A 22,509-nucleotide genomic window follows, 5' to 3' on the forward strand; every position below is an offset into this window, starting at 1 on the left:
ATTCCCAATTGACATCATGTGTTAGTTTATCCAAAAGTGTGTTAGTATACCTCTCTAAAAGAGAAGTACTCTTTGTAAAACAAAAATAACTATAATACAGTATCACATAGCTAGGTATAGATTTAATTTTAGGATTTTGTTGGTGACAGAGATGTTTCAAACAATTTCTGTTCATCCTAGCTTTCAGTGCCAATGGAAAAGATGTTATTGTCGACTTTCCTCAGCAGTCTCACTGGACTGGGCTGTTATCAGAAATGGAGTTGGTACCTAGTGTTCACCCTGGTGTTACGTGAGTTTGTGTTTTTATATTGCTAGATTTGTTTGGGAGGAATGGTTTTCTTTGGAATTAAATTTGATAGACGACTTCATGTTTTTCTTATCAACTCAATGGCTATTTTAAAAATAGATGTGATGGCTGTCAGATGTTTCCCATCAATGGATCTAGATTCAAATGCAGAAACTGTGATGACTTTGATTTTTGTGAAGCTTGCTTCAAAACCAGAAAACACAACACCAGGCATACATTTGGCAGAATAAATGAACCAGGTATGGTAGATTGGTTATCTTCTCTTTCATCAGACTATTATTAATGAGATAATTATTGTGGATACTTAATTTTTCTCTTTAAAGTTCATATTGGTGAGCACTATACTGTGTACACAGTGAAACAGGAAAGATAGTCCTGCCCACTTGATGAATTGCTATTTTTTTTTTTTTTCAAGCAATGAGTGGTCCATGGAACTGGAATAACAGTGTTGTTTGCTTGTATTTTCATAAAGAAGAGTAAATGGACTCAAGAAACTAATAAATGTTTTGTTGGATGGGATGTAGAATTGGGTAGATTTATTTGTATGTCTTTTAGGGTGTATATATATATATATATTTTATTATGGCAAAATATATGCAACATAAAATTTGCCATTTTAATCACTTTTAAGTGTATAATTAAGAGAATATTGCACACTGTCAACAGTCAGTATTTTTAAGACTTTTTCACCATTCCAATATAGGAGTGTACCAATTAAACAATAATGCCCATTCTTTCCTTCTCCAACCCCTGGCGACCTCTTACCCACTTTCTGTCTCTGAATTAGACAGACAGGTACCTCATTTATAAGTGTAACCACACAAAATTTGTGTTTTTGTGTATCTGACTTATTTCACCTTAGATTATGTTTCTAGGGTTCATCCATGTTACATAGCATGTATCAGAATTTAATTTCATCTTATGACTAATAGTCCATTGTATGTATATATCACATTTTGCTTATCCAGTCCTCTATTAATGGATATTTGGGTTGTTTATACCTTTCAGCTATTGTGAATAATGTTGCTATGAACACTGATATACAAATGTGTCCCTATTTCAAAGCTAGGAGTAGAATTGCAGGGCCATTCTGTAGTTCTTTAACTTTTTCAGGAACCATCAAAATGTTTTCCACAGTGACTGCAGCATTTTACATTCCTACCAGCAGTGGGCTTCCCTGGTGGCTCAAGATGGTAAAACGTCTGCCTGCAGTGTGGGAGACCCGGGTTTGATCCCTGGGTTGGGAAGATACCCTGGAGAAGGAAATGGCAACCCACTCCAGTACTCTTGCCTGGAAAATTCCATGGACTGAGGAGCCTGGTAGGTTACAGTCCATGGGGTCGCAGAGAGTTGGACTTGACTGGTGACTTCACTTTCTTTCACTAGCAGTGTATGAGGATGCTGGTTTTTCCATATGCTCACCATTTTATTTTCTTTCTTCTTTTTTGAAGGCATGCTAATGGTGAGAAGTAGTTATCTCATTGTGATTTTGATTTTTGAGTTTCCCTAGTGATAAATGGCACCCCACTCCAGTACTCTTGCCTGGAAAATCCCATGGACAGAGGAGCCTGGTAGGTTGCAGTCCACAGGGTCGCTAAGAGTTGGACACGACTGAGTGACTTCACTTTCACGCATTGGAGAAGGAAATGGCAACCCACTCCAGTGTTCTTGCCTGGAGAATCCCAGGGACAGGGGAGCCTGGTGGGCTGCCGTCTATGAGGTTGCACAGAATTGGACATGACTGAAGCGACTTAGCAGCAGCAGCAGTGATAAATGGCATTGAGCCACTTTTCATGCAAAGGGGTGTGTCAACTCAGTTTCAAAACTTCTGATGTTTGTTTGTAGGAATTCTTTACGTATTGTGGGCATCAAATCAGATATGTGATTTTCAAATATTCTACCCTTTTTTGTTGGTTTTCTTTCCACTCTCTTGATAGGATTCTGTGATAAAAGTTTTACATTTTAATGAATTTTAATTTATCGTTTCTTTTGTTTGCCTGTGCTATTTGATGTCATACTTATTTCTGGATCAACTTCAGAAATCACTGCTAAATCCAAAGTTGTGAAAATCAGTCCTTATGTTTATAAGAGGTTTATAGTTTGAATCACTTTGAGTTAATTTCTATACATAGTATAATATGTAATTTCATCCTTTTAAGTATGTGTATCCAGTTTTCCCAAAACTATTTGTTGAGAAGACTGTCCTTTCACTATTGAATGGTCTTGGCACCCTTTCTGAAAGTCAGTTGACCATAGATGTGAGAGGTTTTCCTGGGTTCTCTAGTCTACTCTGTTGGTCTTTTTGCCTATCCTTACATCAGTACCACACCATGACACTGTGATTATTATAGCGTTTGTAGTAAGTCTTGAAATTGGGAAATGTGAGTCTTTCAGCTTTCTTCTTTTTCAAGAAGGGTTTTAACTATTTGGTGAGCCTTGAAAGTCATTATGGATTTGGGGATGGATTTTTCTACTTCTGTGAAAAATGGTATTTTGATAGGAATTGCATGTACTCTGTATATCACTTTGGACAGAATTGTCAGTTGTCTTTGCTTAGATCTTCTTTAGTTTCTTTCATCAGTGTATAAGTCTTGTGTGTTCTTGGTTAAATTTATTCTTAAGTGTTTACTTTTCATGCCATATTAAATTATTGTTTTAAAATTCCTTCTTGAAATATTTATTGCCAGTGCATAGAAATACTACACATGTTCAGTACATAGTTTCAACACACTTTGCATGTTGAATTTATATCTAACAACTTTGAAGAATATATTTTCTCTAACAGAGTTTGTTTTGTTTTGGGTTTTTTTTTTTTGTAGAGTCTTTACTAGTTTTCTATATGTAAGATATATGTATTGTTTGTGATCTGGGATAGTCTTACTTTTTCTTCCTTTCCAATTTGGGTACCTTATATTTCTTTTCCCTGCCTTACTGCTTCAGCTAAGTGTTTCAGTACAAGGTTGAATAGAAGTGGCAAAAATGGGTATGCTTGTCTTGTTCTTTGACTTACATGGGGGACCTTTCAGTTCTTAAGCGTTGTGTACAATGTTGGTTGAAGGTTTTTCATAAATAGCCTTTATCATGTTGAGAATGTTCTTTAATAGTCCTAATTTATAATACCTTTTTATCTTTATGAAGGAGATCTGTAGTATCTGCAGAGCTATCTCCTTTTCAAGGCTAACATGTGGTTTTTTTTTTTCTTTTTTTTGATCAGTGTGCCATGGGTTTATAAATTTTATTAGGCTTTTCAAAGAACCAACTTTTGACTTTGAATTCGTGTCTCTCATATCTTTATCATTTCTTTTTCCTGTAGAATTTAGGTTTAGGTTGTTTCTCCCCTCACCTCTGAATGCTTAGTTCATTAATTTTTCACTTTTATCTTTTATGATACTGAACTTACAATTTTTAATATATGTTTAAGTATAAGCTGTATCTTATAAGACTGATAGTAATATTTCATCATCATTTAAAAATATCCTTAAAACGCCATTGTAATTATTTTCTTATATTCATTGATTTTAAAAGTTTCGAAGATGTCAGCATTTCCTCCTTGTATCTTTTTACTAGTTTCTGCATTGCATTCAGATGTGTATCCCGATTAATCTTTGACATTTTGTGGGAAACTTTTGGGCTTCCCTGGTGGCTCAGAGGTTAAAGCATCTGCCTCCACTGCGAGAGACCTGGGTTCAATACCTGAGTCAGGAAGATCCCCTGGAGAAGGAAATGGTAACCCACTCCAGTATTCTTGCCTGGAGAATCCCATGGACAGAGAAGCCTGGTAGGCTACAGTCCACGGGGTCGCAAAGAGTCGGACACGACTGAGCAACTTCACCTTCTTTCTTTGTTTAATCATAGGACTTCGCATATCATGGGATTTTACACATGTTTTATACATGTCTGAAAAAATGTCTTCTGCTGTTCTGTGGTAAAGTTAGTGCTTGCTTAGTGTATCTTTTTTTGTCCTTTTGCCCTCAGTCTTTCTGTAATCTTGTATTTTAGTTATATTGCTTGGAGTTTGCAATTAAAAAAAAAATTCCAGTGTGATGGTCTTTGTCTCTTATTTTGATCATTTAGGTAGTTATTTATGTTTAAGGCAGTTATTGAAATATATATTTCTGAATTGATCAACTTTGCAGGGCTTCTTTGTTGTTGCTCTTCCATCTGTTTTCTGTTCCCTTTTTTTTCCCATTCCATCTTCCTCTCGACTTCTAAGTTCTTTGTTATGTAGCCAACCACCCCACCTCCCACCACCCTTCGCAACACATACTCTCACTGGCCTAGAAGTTAAACATTTTTAGTGTATATTCATGTACCATAAGAGTACTGTATATTATATACATTTTTGGTATTAGTAGTTACTAAACATATTATGGGAAATAGATGGGGAAACAGTAGAAACAGTGTCAGACTTTATTTTTTGGGGCTCCAAAATCACTGCAGATGGTGATTGTAGCCATGAAATTAAAAGATGCTTACTCCTTGGAAGAAAAGTTATGACCAACCTAGATAGCATATTGGAAAGCAGAGACATTACTTTGCCGACTAAGGTCTGTCTAGTCAAGGCTGTGGTTTTCCCAGTGGTCATGTACGGATGTGAGAGTTGGACTGTGAAAAAAGTGCAGGGCCGAAAAATTGATGCTTTTGAAGTGTGGTGTTGGAGAAGACTCTTGAGAGTCCCTTGGACTGCAAGGAGATCCAAACAGTCCATTCTGAAGGAGATCAGCCCTGGGTGTTCTTTGGAGGGAATGATGCTAAAGCTGAAACTCCAGTACTTTGGCCACCTCATGCAAAGAGTTGACTCATTGGAAAAGACTCTGATGCTGGGAGAGATTGGGGGCAGGAGGAGAAGGGGATGACCAAGGATGAGATGGCTGGATGGCATCACTGACTCGATGGACGTGAGTCTGAGTGAACTCCGGAAGTTGGTGATGGACAGGGAGGCCTGGCGTGCTGCAGTTCATGGGTTCACAAAGAGTCGGACACAGCTGAGCGACTGAACTGAACTGAACTGAAATATATTTTGATATCTGTTTTGTCTTATAAACATAATCATTATTTAGTATTTTTATCCTCCTAAGCAGTGCAAGGATCTGAGATCCCTTTAACTTAATTAACCATCATTCTGATTTAAATTGCCATGGTTTTATTACTATGTTTAAAAGTTTCACACATATACATCTTAAGCAATATAAGACATAGGATTGTTATTTTTTGTAGTCAGTGTTTGTTGATTTTTTTTTCCCACATACTTGATATTTGTTGTTGTTGAGTCACTAAGTTGTGTCTTAACTCATGGCAATCGCATGGACTGCAGTTTTTCTCTATTCCTTTCTGTATGTTTCATTTTTCATCTGTCACTATTTTCGTGCTGCCTGAAGAATAGCCCTTAATATTTTATTTAATATTGATGACTATGAATTCTGTTTTGGGGTGTCTTTATTTCTTCTTTATTTGAAAAATTTTTTTTTGCTGGGACTTATAGCACGTTAAAAATACTATTCCATTGTAATTAGGTTTATATTATTTAAGCTGGAGTCATTTTAGTTATTATTCCCTTAAAGCTATTCATTCTTTATATTTCCCCTTAATCTGCTTTTGTGATACTCTTGTTTTTATCTTACACAAATCTTCAGTTCAGTTCAGTCACTCAGTCATGTCCGACTCTTTGCGACCCCATGAATTGCAGCACGCCAGGCCTCCCTGTCCATCAGCATCTCCCAGAGTTCACTCAGACTCACGTCCATCGAGTCAGTGATGCCATCCAGCCATCTCATCCTCTGTCGTCCCCTTCTCCTCCTGTCCCCAATCCCTCCCAGCATCAGAGTCTTTTCCAATGAGTCAACTCTTCTCATGAGGTGGCCAAAGTACTGGACTTTCAGCTTTAGCATCATTCCTTCCAAAGAAATCCCAAGGCTGATCTCCTTCAGAATGGACTGGTTGGATCTCCTTGCAGTCCAAGGGACTCTCAACAGTCTTCTCCAACACCACAGTTCAAAAGCATCAATTCTTCGGTGCTCAGCCTTCTTCACAGTCCAACTCTCACATCCATACATGACCACTGGAAAAAGCATAGCCTTGACTAGACGGACCTTTGTTGGCAAAGTAATGTCTCTGCTTTTGAATATGCTATCTAGGTTGGTCATAACTTTTCTTCCAAGGAGTAAGCGTCTTTTAATTTCATGGCTGCAGTCACCATCTGCTGTGATTTTGGAGCCCCCCAAAATAAAGTCTGACACTGTTTCCACTGTTTCCCCATCTAGTTCCCATGAAGGGACCAGATGCCATGATCTTCGTTTTCTGAATGTTGAGCTTTAAGCCAACTTTTTCACTCTCCTCTTTCACTTTCATCAGGAGGCTTTTTAGTTCCTCTTCACTTTCTGCCATAAGCATGGTGTCATCTGCATATCTGAGGTTATTGATATATCTCCCGGCAATCTTGATTCCAGCTTGTGCTTCTTCCAGCCCAGCGTTTCTCATGATGTACTCTGCATAGAAGTTAAATAAGCAGGGTGACAATATACAGCCTTGATGTACTTTTCTTATTTGGAACCAGTCTGTTGTTCCATGTCCAGTTCTATTGCTTCCTGACCTGTTGCATATAGGTTTCTCAAGAGGCAGGTCAGGTGGTCTGGTATTCCTATCTCTTTCAGAATTTTCCACAGTTTATTGTGATCCACACAGTCAAAGGCTTTGGCATAGTCAATAAAGCAGAAGTAGATGTTTTTCTGGAACTCTCTTGCTTTTTCGATGATCCAGTGGATGTTGGCAATTTGATTTCTGGTTCCTCTGCCTTTTCTAAAACCAGCTTGAACATCTGGAAGTACACGGTTCACATATTGCTGAAGCCTGGCTTGGAGAATTTTGAGCATTACTTTACTAGCGTGTGAGATGAGTGCAATTGTGCGGTAGTTTGAGCATTCTTTGGCATTGCCTTTCTTTGGGATTGGAATGAAAACTGACCTTTTCCATTCCTGTGGCCACTGCTGAGTTTTCCAAATGTGCTGGCATATTGAGTGCAGCACTTTCACAGCATCATCTTTCAGGATTTGAAATAGCTCAACTGAAATTCCATCACCTCCACTAGCTTTGTTCGTAGTGATGCTTTCTAAGGCCCTCTTGACTTCACGTTCCAGGGTATCTGGCTCTAGGTGAGTGATCACACCATCGTGATTATCTTGGTCGTGAAGATATTTGTACAGTACTTTTGTGTATTCTTGCCACCTCTTCTTAATATCTTCTGCTTCTGTTAGGTCCATACCATTTCTGTCCTTTATCGAGCCCATCTTTTACATATGCATATATACATATTTCTTTGTATTTATCTTTCTTGTAGTTAGTGATGCTTTTAATTAATTAATTTTCCAGCTTTTTAGAGCTATAATTGACATATGACATTGTATAAGTATAAAGTGTTCAGTAAGATGATTTGGAACACATATATTGGAAAATGATTACTGCAGCAAGGTTGGTAGTTAACACATCCATCACTCATGTTATAACTACCCGTTTTTTGGTGTGTGTGATAAAAAAATTTAAGGTTTATTTTTACAACTTTCAAAGTAGGGCTTTTAAAATCTGTGCTTTGGTATCTTTTGTTCGTTTTGGACAATTTCTCATCATCCAGTATTTTTTCTAATATTAATCTCTGCCCTATTTTCTTTCCTTTCTTTTTTGGGACTCTTCTTTCTGATAAGACAGATCTTATTTGTGTTTATTAAATTTTTCATATCATTTATGTTTTCTAAACTTATGCTCTTCAGTTCTTCATTCTAGATAATTTTTGCTAGTTCTCTTTTTCATCTGAGTCTAGTCTGCTGGTAAACCTGTTCATTGAGTTTTTTATTTTACTTGCTGTGTTAAGCAGTTCTAATCTTTTTAAAAATAATTTTCAGTTCTCTGACATAGTCAGTGTCCTATCTTCTCAAGCATACTAAGTGTAGTTATTATAAAATTTGCACTTTACGATCCTCTCTGGAGCCTCTGTGAGTCTCTCTGTTGTCTGTCATTTGTCATGCGTTGTAGTCATGTTCCCTGTCTCCTCATTTTCCATCATGTACTGGACATCATGGCAACAAAAGTTACTTCTTGAATCAATTTGAGGCCTAGGATGCTACCTTTCTCCTGAGATTGAGGGAGCGAGGGTTGATCTTCTAGGTAATTGGTGCATGTGTGTTTTGTAAGTTACTTCAGTTGAGTCAGACTGTTTTGCAACCCTGTTGATGTAGTCTGCCAGAGTCTTCTGCCCATGGTATTCTCCTGGCAAGAATACTGGTGGGGGTTGCCATGCCCTCCTCGGGGATCAGGGTATCTTCCTGACGCCCAGGGATTGAACCCCTTTCTCTCATATCTCCTTCATCTGCAGGCAGGTTCTTTACCCCTAGTGCCATTTGGGAATCCTAGGTAATTAGCATAAGTATTAACATCTGGGCTCACCTCAATCCAGTTTCATTGATGGAGATGATTTCATGCAGAACTGCAATCTGGAAACAGACAGACAACCTTGTAGAGTTAACTGTTCTCTTCCTCTGTGGTTCTTCCCATTGAGGCCCTAGCTCAGAGTGTGAGTTTTTCTTTGTGTTTCTTCTTTCCTGATGGGCTGGGCTGTGTGTCCTGTTTAAGGCTCCCCATAGGAACTGACAAATACCACTGGAGAAAAGCATTTTCTGATCCACAGGGAAGCTCATTCTGACTCTTTTCATCTCAGCCTTCCTCTGATTCTGGTCCCACAATTCTTTATCAGCTTGTTTACCCTGATGCTTCCAAGATTTATTCATGTTTAAATGTTTCGTCTGCCTCTTCTACTTGTCCTCAATGGAAAAGCTAGATCAATTTCCAGATTTGCCATTTATGGAAGTAGAAACTCTTCAAGTTTGTTTTTGTTGCATTTATGAAAACTTTTTAAAGAATGTCTTCTATAAGCACAGTTACTGAACTTCATACCCCGCTTATATATATCCTTCTATCTGGAGATGTATCACTCTGTTGTTACTTGAGGGAATCAAGTGGAATAAATCATAGCATTATATGAACTTCATCTCATAAATTGGGATAAAATACCTTGGCTAGGTTTTTTGAAGCCGTTTAAGTATTATGTAATAGCTCCTTCTAATTTGGAAACTTACTGTTTTCTTGAAGTAAGGAGCTCAATAAAAAATTCTTTATTTCTTGGTTGTGAAGTTTCTGTTCTACAAGTATTAACACTGTTTGACCATCATTAAATAGGACAGTCTGCGATATTTTGTGGCCGTTCTGGAAAACAGCTGAAACGCTGTCACAACAGTCAGCCAGGAATGCTGCTGGATAGCTGGGCACGGATGGTGAAGAGTCTAAACGTGTCGTCCTCTGTGAACCAAGCCTCTCGTCTTATTGATGGCAGTGAGCCCTGCTGGCAGTCCTCTGGTTCACAAGGAAAGGTAGATATGCCATTTAGTTTTCATTGTCAGAGATTTTAAAAAACATAAGTGATAGTTTTTATCTAACTGATAGAGAGTTTAACAGGGCTTTGTTTTGCTTTACTCCCCCACATAAAATGTATGAGTTCAGATTCTGCTTCTTGTTAGAAGGTTTTCTAACATACCCTAATAAATATGTTTATTTTTAGAATGTTATTTTAATTGCACTTATATGTGGGTGTGTCTCATCCAGTCATGAAGGTTAGACTTAGAGAGTGGTGATTTTCCTCTACTTTGATTCTAATGTTTTCTGTAAGCCACCCATTGATGGATATTAATGGACTACCCTAGGTTAAAAGGCTATAAACACATCATTTCTGGGGCATACATAGAGGGAGGCTTTCTTCTAATAAACAAGTAATGGAGTAGAATACTTATTTCTTTTTCTTTTAAAGCATTGGATTCGTTTGGAGGTTTTCCCAGATGTTCTTGTTCATAGATTAAAAATGATTGTAGATCCTGCTGACAGTAGCTACATGCCTTCCCTGGTTGTCGTGTCAGGTAATTGAGTTACTTTACTCAAACAAATATCTTCTGTTACATAATGAAAACTCCTTTGTCTAATTCCTTTATGCCCCTGCCCCTTTATTTCCTAGGTGGAAATTCGCTAAATAACCTAATTGAATTAAAGACAATCAACATCAACCCCACTGACACCACAGTGTCTCTTCTCAATGACTGCACAGAGGTGAGCAGATTAGATAGTGTTCCTCTATTTTAAGGTATAATTATATAAATTTTTAATTGATATATAGTTAATTTACAGTGTTTTCAGTTGCTAAGTGATTCAGTTATACATACGTGTGTGTGTGGAAAAGTCGCTCAGTTATGTTCAACTCTTTGCAACCCCGTGGACTTCTCCATGGCCAGAATACTGGAGTGGGTAGCCTTTCCCTTCTCCAGGGGATCGTCTAAACCCAGGAATCAAACCCAGGTCTCCGCACTGCAGGCAGATTCTTTACCAGCTGAGCTGCAAGGGAAGCCCAAGAATACCGTGTGTATACATTATATATAATGTGTGTGTGTGTATGTATTCTTTTTCAAATTGTTTTCTATTAAAGGTTATTAAAAGATCTTTAATATAGTTCCCTGTGCTATACAGTAGGTTCTTATTGTTTATGTTTTTAAATATAGTAATGTTGTTCAGTTGCCAAGTTGTGCTCAGCTCTTTACAACCCCATGGACTACAGCATGCCAGGCCTCCCTGTCCCTCACCATCTCTCGGAGTTTTCCCAAGTTCATGTTCATTGAATTGGTGATGCCATCCAACCATCTCATCCTTCCTCTTTTGCCCTCTTCTCTTTCTGCCTATATAAGTAATATGTAGAGATTAATCCCAAACTCCTAACCCCTGTCCCCCACTCTCTTCCCCTTTTGTAATCATGAATTTGTTTTCTGAGTATATTTCTGTTTTGTAAGTAAGTTCATTTGTATCATTTTGTTAGATTTCACAGATAAATGATTTCATATGATATATATTTATTTCTGTCTGACTTACTGAATATGAAATCTCTGTGTTCATCCATGATACTGCAAATGGTATTATTTCATTCTTTTTTTTTTTTAAATGGCAGAGTAATAGTTCATTGTGTATAGGTTCATTGTGTATAGGCACCACATCTTTTTCATCTTTCTGCTAACTCTGGAAGGTGGGTCAAAGGTGGCCTCCATGTTTTAGCCATTGTAACTAGTGCTGCTATGAACATTGAGGTGTATGTATCTTTTTTTTTTTTTTTAATTGGAGGCTACTTTACAATATTGTATTGGTTTTGCCATACATCAGCATGAATCTGCCACCGGTGTACACATGTTCCCCATCCTGAACCCCCCTCCCACCTCCCTCCCCATACCATCCCTCTGGGTCTCCCAGTGCACCAGCCCCAAACATCCTGTATCATGCATCGAACCTGGACTGGCAATTTGTTTCTCATATGATATTATACATGTTTCAATGCCATTCTCCCAAACCATCCCACCCTCACCCTCTCTCACAGAGTCCATAAGACTTGTATGTATCTTTAGAATTAAAGTTTTGTTTAGATACATGCTTAACAGTGGGATTGCTGGATCATATGACAACTCTCTTTTGATTTTCTAAGGAACCTCTGTACTGTTCTCTCTGGTGACTGCACCAATTTACATTCTTACCAACAGTGCAGGAGGGATCCCTTTTCTCCACACCTTTTCCAGCATTTATTGTTTGTAGACTTTTTGATGATGTCCATTGTGACTGGTATGAAGTGCTACATCATTATAGTTTTCAGTTGCATTCATCTAATAATTGATCATCTTTTCATGTACCTGTTGGCCATCTGTATGTCTCATTTGGAAAAGTATCTATTTAGGTCTTCTGCTAGTTTTTTGATTGGTTGTTCATGAGCTGCTTGTATATTTTGGAGATTAATCCTTTGTCAGTTGCTTTGTTTGCGATTGTTTTCTTGATTTGTTTCATCTTGTTTATAGTTTCCTTTGCTGTACAAAAGCTTTAAGTTTAATTAGGTCCCATTTGTTTATTGTTGTTCATATTTCCGTAACTCTGGAAAGTGGGTCAAAGAGGATCTTGCTGCTACTTATGTCAAAGAGTATTCTGCCTATATTTTCCTCTAAGAGTTTTATAGTATCTGGTCTTCCATTTAGGTCTTTAATCCATTTTGAGTTTATTTTTGTTTATAGTATTAGGAAATGTTCTCATTTCTTTCATTTACATGTAACTGTCTAGCTTTCCCTGCACCATTTATTGAAGAAACCAACTTTTCTCCGTTTTGTGGTCTTGCCTCATTTGTTGTAGATTGATTGACCATCGATGTATGTGATTATTTCTGGGCTTTCATTCTGTTGATCTGTATTTCTGATTTTGTACCATTTCCATACTGTTTTGATGGCTGTAGCTTTGTAGTATAGCCTGAAGTCAGGAGCCTGATTTCCTCCAGCTCTATATTTCTTTCTGAAAGAGTGCTTTGGCTTTTTGGGGTACTTTGTGTCTCCATACAAATTAAAAAATTTTTTTTCTTCTTGTTCTGCGAAAAATGCCATCGATAACTTGATAGGGATTGCATTGAATCTATAAATTGCCTGGGATAGTATAGTTCACACAATATCAGTTCAAGAACAAGGTCTATCTTTCCATGTGTTTGTAGTGTCTTCTTTTTCCTTCATTAGTGTCTAAAGCTTTTGAAATGCAGGTTTTTTGCCTCCTTAGGTAGGTTTAGTCCTAGTTATTTTATACTTTTTGATGTGATAATTAAGGGGATTGTTTGCTTAATTTCTTTTCCAATCATTGTTCTCTTTCTGATCGGATCTCTTTCTTTCATTGTTACTGTATAGAAATGCAACAGATTTTTGTGTATTAATTTTGTATTCTGCACATTTACTGAATTCATTGATAAGCTCTAGGTGGTTTTCTGGTAGCGTCTTTGGATACATTTAGCGTGTTTATCCATAAGTATGTTTATATTGCCATTTTGCTGTTTTTAGTTTGTTCTCATAGGTCTTTTTTCCCCCCTTTTTCCTTTGTTCTCTTCTCTTGTAACTTGACTACCTTTAGTGTAAGTGTGCATTTCATTTCCTTTTTGTGTGTATTTCTATTATAGATTTTTGTTTTCTGGTTAATGTTAGTTTTTTGTACAACAGTCTAGTTATATATGTGCTTCTTCTAAGTTGCTTATTTCTTAATTTTAAATACATTTTAGATACCGTGCATTTGTACTCTACTCCCCTCATGGTCACTGTTTTTCAATTCATGCCTCACATCTAATTATTTTGTATAATCCTCAAACCCTTAATGTGCGATTTTTACTACTTTTGTCTTTTAACCTCCCTACTAGCTTTATGTATGGATGATTTCCTGTCTTGTTTCTAGTTGTGGCCTTTTATTTTACACCTAGAGAAGTTCCGTTAGAGTTTATCGTAAAGCTTGTTTGGTGTTCCTGAGTTGTTCTTTAAAAATGTTTCAGTTCAGTTCAGTTGCTCAGTCATGTCCGACTCTTTGCGACCCCATGAATTGCAGCATGCCAGGCCTCCCTGTCCATCACCAACTCCTGGAATTCACTCACATTCACGTCCATCGAGTCAGTGATGCCATCCAGCCATCTCATCCTCTGTCGTCCCCTCTCCTCTTGCCCCCAATCCCTCCCAGCATCAGAGTCTTTTCCAGTGAGTCAACTCTTCACATGAGGTGGCCAAAGTACTGGACTTTCAGCTTTAGCATCATTCCCTCCAAAGAACACCCAGGGCTGATCTCCTGTAGAATGAACTGGTTGGATCTCCTTGCAGTCCAAGGGACTCTCAAAAGTCTTCTCCAACACCACAGTTCAAAAGCATCAATTCTTCGGTGCTCAGCTTTTTTCACAGTCCATCTCTCACATCCATACGTGACTACTGGAAAAACCATAGCCTTGACTAGACGGACCTTTGTTGGCAAAGTAATGTCTCTGCTTTTCAATATGCTATCTAGGTTGGTTAAAACTTTCCTTCCAAGAAGTAAGCATCTTTTAATTTCAGGGCTGCAGTCACCATCTGCTGTGATTTTGGAGCCCCCCAAAATAAATTCTGACACTGTTTCCACTGTTCCCCCATCTAGTTCCCATGAAGTGATGGGACCAGATGCCATGATCTTCGTTTTCTGAATGTTGAGCTTTAAGTCAACTTTTTCACTCTCCTCTTTCACTTTCATCAGGAGGCTTTTTAGTTCCTCTTCACTTTCTGCCATAAGCATGGTGTCATCTGCATATCTGAGGTTATTGATGTTTCTCTCAGCAATCTTGATTCCAGCTTGTGCTTCTTCCAGCCCAGTGTTTCTCATGATGTACTCTGTATAGAAGTTAAATAAGCAGGGTAACAATATAGAGCCTTGACGTACTCCTTTTCCTATTTGGAACCAGTCTATTGTTCCATGTCCAGTTCTAAGTGTTGCTTCCTGACCTGGATATATATTTCTCTGGAGGCAGGTCAGGTGGTCTGGTATTCCCATCTCTTTCAGAATTTTCCACAGTTTATTGTGATCCACACAGGCAAAGGCTTTGGCATAGTCAATAAAGCAGAAGTAGATGTTTTTTTGGAACTCTCTTGCTTTTTCGATGATCCAGGGGATGTTGTCAATTTGATCTCTGGTTCCTCTGCCTTTTCTAAAACCAGCGTAAACATCTGGAAGTTCACGGTTCACATATTGCTGAAGCCTGGCTTGGAGAATTTTGAGTGTTACTTTTACTAAAGCGTGTGAGATGAGTGCAATTGTGCGGTAGTTTGAGCATTCTTTGGTATTGCCTTTCTTTGGGATTGGAATGAAAACTGACCCTTTCCATTCCTGTGGCCACTGCTGAGTTTTCCAAATTTGCTGGCATGTTGAGTGCAGCACTTTGACAGCATCATCTTTCAGGATTTGTAATAGCTCAACTGGAATTCCATCACCTCCACTAGCTTTGTTTGTAGTGATGCTTTCTAAGGCCCACTTGACTTCACATTCCAGGATGTCTGGCTCTAGGTGAGTGTTTACTTGTCTATAAAGCTTTTGTTTCCTCCATCAAATTTCAGTGAGAGTTTTTGCTGGGTGTTCTTGGGTGTAGATTTTTCTTTTTCATCACTTCAAGTGTATTATACCAGTTTCTTCTGGTCTGCAGAGTTTTTTCCTCAAAAAAAAAAAAATCCACTAATAGCATTATTGGAGATCCTTTGTATGTTATTTTTTACTTTCCTCTTTTATTTTTAATATTCTCTCTTGTTGTTCATTTTTTTTTTCCATTTAGTTTACAGTATGTCCTCACATATTCCTCTGCAGGTTAATCCTCTGTGGGACTCTCTGCACCTCCTGGATTTGGTTGACTGTTTCCTTTCTCAAGTTAAGGAAGTTTTCAGCTATTATCTCCTCAAATATTTTATCAAATACCTTTTCTCTTCTTCTTGGACCTTTATAATATTACTATCTGTGTGCTTGATATTGCCCTAAAGATCTCTTAAACTGCCCTTATTTCTTTTTGTTCTTTTTTTCTGTTTGGTGGTGTTGATTTCCACTATTCTGTCCTCCAGCTCATGAATCCATTCTTCTGTCAGATTTAGTTTACTATTCATTCCTTCTAATTTATTGTTCATTTCGCTTATTGTATTTATTAATTGTGTAGTTCTGTATATCTTCTACTTTTTTCTTAAAACGTTTCTAATTTCTCTCTCTGTGTATCCATGCTCCTCCTGAGTTCTGTGATAATCTTTACCATAATTACTCTGAAGTCTTTCCCTGGTAGATTGCCTGAGAATCGACCACATCACTTTGTTTTTCTTCTGGTGTTTTATCCTGCTGCTTCATCTGAAGCATACTCTATATTGTTTGAGTTGTCAAGATTGCTTCTTGTATTTTTGTGTATGTGGTAGGTTGGTTCTATTTCTCGACCTTGGAGAAGTGGCCCTCTGTAAGAGACGTCCTATGCAATTCAGCAGTGCACTTCCCTTTATCACCCAAGGAAAGGGCAGGCGCCTGCTGGTTTCAGGATAGGATCTGGTCTGCATTTACAGACTTGATGTGTTGGCTGCAGGATTAATAGTTTTCTTGCTTCTGGTGGGTGTTGTTATTGTTCATTCACTAAGTCGTTTCTGACTCTTCGTGACCCCATGGACTGCAGCACACCAGAGTTTCCTGTCTTTCACTGTGTCCTGGAGTTTGCTCAAACTCATGTCCATTGAATCAGTGATACCATTCAACCATCTGATCGTCTTTTAACCCCTTCTCCTCCTGCCTTCAATCTTTCCCAGCATCAAGGTCTTTTCCAATGAGTCGTCTCTTCACATCAGGTGGCCAAAGTATTTGAGCTTCAGCAGCAGTCCTTCCAGTGTATATCAGGGTTGATTTCCTTTAGGATTGACTGCTTTGATCTCCTTGTACTCCAAGGGACTCTAAAGAGTGTTCTCTGGCACCACAATTCGCAAGCATCAGTTCTTGGGTGCTCAGCCTTCTTTGTGATCCAGTTCTCACATCCATACATTACTACTAGAAAAACCATAGCTTTGGCTCTACAGACCAAAATGATATCTCTGCTTTTTAATATGCTATCTAGGTTTGTCATAGCTTTTCTTCCAAGAAGAAAGTATATTTTAATTTTGTGGCTGTGGTCACCATCTCCAGTGATTTTGGAGCACCGTCTGCAGTGAAATAAAATCTGTCACTGTTTCCATTTTGTCCCCATCTATTTGTGATGATGTGATGTGACTGGGTGCCATGATTCTTGTTTTTTGAGTATTGAGTTTTAAGCCAGGATTTTCACTCTCTTCTTTCACCCTCATCAAGAGGCTCTTTAACTCCTCTTCAGTTTCTGCCATTAGAGTGGTATCATCTGCATATCTGAAGTTGTTGATATTTTTTAGATTGTTGAGATTCCTGGTGGGAGGGGCTGGTGCCTATCCTCTGGTAGGTGAAGTTGGGTCTTGATCCTCTGGTGGGCAGGGCCTTGTCTAGAGTCAGTTGAAGTTGATGGGTAGTGTTATGTCCCTACCCTGTTTGTTGTTTGGGCTGAGGCCTTGTAGCACTGGAGTCTTGAGTCTGATGTTTGGAGCCAGGTCTTGGTGTCAGAATGTTATCCTCCATGATAGCTCATGTAGCTGAATATTTCCCTAGTGTATCTGCCACCATTGTCTACACCCGCAGGCAAGGCTACAGCCACCCCCTGCCTCCCCTTTGAGGAGACCCTATAAGACCATCAGGTAGATGTGGCCCCAGCATCTGTCCGATTACTGCTTTTGCTCTTGGTGCCGGCATGTGTGAGGTTTTGCAGGTGCCCTGTGTGAGTGAAGTACCTTCCCCCGGCCCCCGTTCTCCCTCTAGAGCTCATCTAGTCAGGCCCCTATGGTCTTCAAGGACAAATGTTCTTAAGGTTCCTCTTCCCTGTGCCAGACCCCCGGGCTGGGGAGAGTGACATGAGAAAAACTCTTGAATATAATTATTCTCCAATTTGTGGGTTGCCAACCCTGGAGGGTATGGGATTTGATTATATCAGGAGTTCACGGCTTCTACCATTCTTGTTGTGGTCCATCTTTAGAGGATCTTTCCTGATGGTTTCAGTCTTTCAGTGATAGTTCTTTTGCAGATTGTTATGATTTTGTTGAGCTTGTGAGAAGAGATGAGCTGAGGGTTCTTCTGTTCTGCCATCTTGACCAGTCTGATAGTATTCCTTTGATGGTTTGCAAATGGCAAGAGAGGTTCCTTTTCTCATCATCTCTATAATAACATTGAGCCCATTTTCTCCCCTTAACTAAATAATTGTATTTATTTTAAAATTTGACATGTATACAACTTAAATTTGTTGCTTACCAGATCAGCTTGAAAACAAAGCAAAACAAATTCCTTCCTCGTTGTCTTTGGTTAAAAGCAGGTGAAAAGCTCTAGGCAAAAGTCATTGCCATACATCTTGGGCTTCTTTGGGCATCTAGCATCATGTTATTTCCATTAAATATGTATTAGTAAGCAGTGGTTCTTTTTAACCATATATATGATACTAAGGTCCGTCTAGTCAAGGCTGTGGTTTTTCCAGTGGTCATGTATGGATGTGAGAGTTGGACTGTGAAGAAGGCAGAGCGCCGAAGAATTGATGCTTTTGAACTGTGGTTTTGGAGAAGACTCTTGAGAGTCCCTTGGACTGCAAGGAGATCCAACCAGTCCATTCTGAAGGAGATCAGCCCTGGGATTTCTTTGGAGGGAATGATGCTAAAGCTGAAAGTCCAGTACTTTGGCCACCTCATGCGAAGAGTTGACTCATTGGAAAAGACTCTGATGTTGGGAGGGATTGGGGGCAGGAGGAGAAGGGGACGACAGAGGATGAGATGGCTGGATGGCATCACTGACTTGATGGACGCGAGTCTGAGTGAACTCCGGGAGTTGGTGATGGACAGGGAGGCCTGGCGTGCTGCAGTTCATGGGGTCACAAAGAGTCGGACACGACTGAGCGACTGAACTGAACTGAACTGATGATATTTAAATTGTTTTTTTGTTTTCATACCTTTAATTTGGTAATAAGGATATTTTCAAAATGAATCCAAGTTAATTTTATCTCTTAAAAATTCTGATAGAATCAGTGAAGGTTCTTTTAAATAGAACATATTATAGATTAGTGAGACTGCCACATAAATCTTTCAGTTAATATACACTACTTTAGTAAATTATATATATTTAAAATAATGCAAATTAAGGCAATTTTTTTTACTACCTATATATACGTTGTCTCATGAGAACTTGTTTAATTGGTCTGATAGTGGATAAAGATGTCAAATATTTGACTTTTTATTCATCTAAAATTTATTGTAAGTGAGTTTATTTTTAAATTATTAAGTGCTGTTTGTCAGTCATTGCTTTATTGTTTTGGTATTCCCACAAAGGGCTTCCCAAGAAGCTCACATGGTAGAGAATCTCCCTGCTGTGTGGGAGACCAGGGTTCAATCCTTATGTCAGGAAGATCTCCTGGAGAAGGGAATGTCAACACACTCCATTGTTCTTCCCTGGAGAATTCCATAGAGAGGAGTCTGGTGGGCTTCCATGAGTCGTAGAGTCAGACACGACTGAGCAACTAACACACATGCCCACATAAGGACAGACAAGTTTCATGGGGTCTTAGTGTGTTATGTCAAAGAACCTGATAACAGCCAGTCATAAATTAATTTTTTTTAAGGGTGAAAAGTTGGTAACTTGTGTCTAGAGACTATGGGACCATACTAGCACTTCCCCGCCCAGGTCCAAGAATTGATTATTTGGCCTTTGTGTACACCGGAAGATTTTTTTAAATTTTCTTCCAGTCTTCAATGAATAAAAGTGTAGAACACCATTCATTCTTGAATGTCATTACACTGTTTTGTGGAATACCATGTAATTAACAGTTACTATCAATGGTGGTACTAATAAAATGGCCAATGATGAAAATGTAATATATTATTGAGTTTTTTTGAGAAAAGATAATGCATTTAGTGCGTTTTATTGTAATAACTTATTCCTGGGTAATGGAAAATGAGGTTTGTCTTAAGTCTGAATTATGCTACTGAATATTTTTTGTTTTAATTTTGCTTTGTATTTTAAGTAGATCAGTAACGATTACTTTATTTAATAAACAACTGAGATTGTTATTCATAAAAGATATATTGACTTTGACAAATTTTCAGTTGGAAACAATTTATTATATATTATTTGATGAGCATGAAATAGCTTATATCACATATATGAGAAATATTAAGCATTGTGAGTACTCAGAACTTTCATGGCCCAGTCTCCACCCATCGAACCAACTTACAAAGTAGAGCATTATCATTCCTAAAGCTGTGGAACTCTCTAGCATTGCCTTTCCTCTAAAAATGGCTTGTTAACAGAATTTTTCTAACATAACCGAAAATAGAAAGTATACTGAATCCTCCATGAACCTACCACCCAGTTTCAATGATTATCAACATTTTTGCCAGTTGTGTCTCACTAACTCTCTTCCTGTGTTACACCCCATTTTTTTGAGTGTTTTAAAGCAAGTTCTAGCCATGACATTGTTTCAGTAGTGAGTGCTTCTGTTATTAATTTCTGACAAGGATTTTAAAAATGTGACCACAATAAAATCACATCTAAAATTTTGTTTTTAATATGATACAATATCCAGTCAGTGTTTAAAATTTCCCAGTTATCCCATTAATGTTCTTTGGATTTGCTTTCTATGATTTGTGAGTCAGACAGTGTCTGCCCTTTGCACTGCATTAAAATCTTAACCCTTTTGTTTTTTCCTTGCTAAAGAAACTATCTTTTTTTTCCTATAGAATTTTTCATTTCTCTATTTGTTTCGTTTATTCAAACAGTTCTTCCTGTGACATTATAGATATTATAGATCTTAAGGTTTGGATAGGTCCCCTAGAAGCAGTCAGTCGTTGTTCACATGAAATACAGGGCTAGAGGGATACACTACATTTAGAAACACCATGTATGGGATGTGGGGCGTACCACAGGACAGAGGGCCAACTTTAAAATAATGAATGGCAAAGACGTTACAGTGTTTGACCTTGATTTGAACAAGTCCAGAATAGAAAGATGTTTACAAGACAAGATAGAACATTTGATTACTGGTAGCATTTAGATTATTGTTTTAGCTATCATTAGAGTACTGAGGATGTATTTTTTAAATGCTGATATTTCACTGATACCTACTGAAGTTTTGAAACAACATGTTGTCAGGAGTTTTCTTAGGATAGTCCCTACATGAACAAAATCAATCATACATTGATAATTGGTGAGCTAGTTGGTGGGGTTATGAGGTCTGTGTATAGTTTTTTCTAATTTGTATGTAGTTAGTGTTTTTTTTTTGTTAAACTTTTTATTTTATATTGAAGTGTAGCTGCTTAACAATGTTATAGTTTCAGGTACATAGCAGAGTGAGTTAGCCATACATACAATGTATCCATTCTCCCTCAGATTCCCCTCCGATCCAGGCTACCACATAACATTGAGCAGTGTAGGTCCTTTTGGTTATCTGTTTTAAATATAGCAGTGTGTGCATGTTGATCTCAAATTCTCTATACTTTAAGTGTTATGAAGGCTTGTGACTTGCCACATACTGCATGTTTCATATGGCCTTCTCTCCAGTTAAAGTGTTTGACTCTGAAAGCTCTGTAGCTTACTGTGTTTATGTCTAGTATCACAGGTATATTGAAATTGCGATAAAGCAGTGCAGAAGCTCAGGAATTGATTGTAAAATCCACGGTCTCATCCTGCTGGGACGGATACGTGCAGAGGAGGAAGATTTGGCTGCAGTTCCTTTCTTAGCTTCAGATAATGAAGAAGAAGAAGATGAAAAAGGCAACAGTGGGAGGTGAGAGCTGTTTGCTTATGCCCATACTCTCACTTTCAAAAGCCAATATTTAATTAGAGTGTATCCCATAATGAGAATACATTAGGATTATTGTATTATATAGTCTATATGCATTATATAGACTATATGTATTATATAGACCATATGTATTACTGCTCATAGGGCTGTTTGGTAAATATTAGTTAAGTTTTCCAAAACTGTAATTTAATTTTAGGAAAAATTGAATATGGGAACACTGTATTTAGAAAAATTTGTTTAAAAGGAAAAATAAAAATGTTTTAATTTTTCTGCCTGAAATATCACTGTTAATATTTTGGTATATATTCTTATAGTTTTCTTATTTGTTTGTGTCTAATTGTGTTTTCCTGTGGAGATAGTATGTGGTGGTATATATTTTCCTTTTGTGTTAAGTATTTTATTGTTAACATGTAAATTGAAAGTTTTTATTATAATAGAATATACAGAAGACTTACCATTTTAACCGGTTGTTAAGTGTATTGTTCAGTGTCATTAAATAGTTTATATTATTTGGAAGACATCCATCTTTAGAATATATGTATCCTTTGTCTTCTGTTATATAATTTTTTTTAATTGACTCAGTCTATTTATGATTTATATTTATATTTATTGACTATGCCAAAGCCTTTGACTGTGTGGATCACAATAAACTGTGGAAAATTCTGAAAGAGATGGGAATACCAGACCACCTGACCTGCCTCTTGAGAAACCTATGTTCAGGTCAGGAACCAACAATTAGAACTGGACATGGAACAACAGATTGGTTCCAGATAGGAAAAGGAGTACGTCAAAGCTGTATATATTGTTACCCTGCTTATTTAACTTATATGCAGAGTACATCATGAGAAACTCTGGGTTGGATGAAGCGCAAGCTGGAATCAAGATTGCCGGGAGAAATATCAATAAGCTCAGATATGCAGATGGCACC

At 37.8% G+C, this 22,509-nt stretch overlaps 1 protein-coding gene across 3 annotated transcripts in view; it reads left to right on the forward strand.

Annotated features, from left to right (window-relative positions):
* The window catches only part of LOC102186637 (E3 ubiquitin-protein ligase HERC2), a 240,331-nt gene that overhangs the window by 136,098 nt on the left and 81,724 nt on the right, over positions 1-22,509 (forward strand). For all 3 annotated transcript variants that reach the window (XM_005675805.3, XM_018066077.1, XM_018066078.1), the window contains exons 51-56: positions 181-289; positions 407-546; positions 9,530-9,720; positions 10,155-10,260; positions 10,356-10,447; positions 21,388-21,563. In XM_005675805.3, the coding sequence (XP_005675862.2) occupies positions 181-289; positions 407-546; positions 9,530-9,720; positions 10,155-10,260; positions 10,356-10,447; positions 21,388-21,563 (814 nt within the window). The remainder of the gene's footprint in view (positions 1-180; positions 290-406; positions 547-9,529; positions 9,721-10,154; positions 10,261-10,355; positions 10,448-21,387; positions 21,564-22,509) is intronic.

This window comes from Capra hircus, chromosome 2, assembly GCF_001704415.2.
Source record: "Capra hircus breed San Clemente chromosome 2, ASM170441v1, whole genome shotgun sequence".
Taxonomy (NCBI): Eukaryota; Metazoa; Chordata; class Mammalia; order Artiodactyla; family Bovidae; genus Capra; species Capra hircus.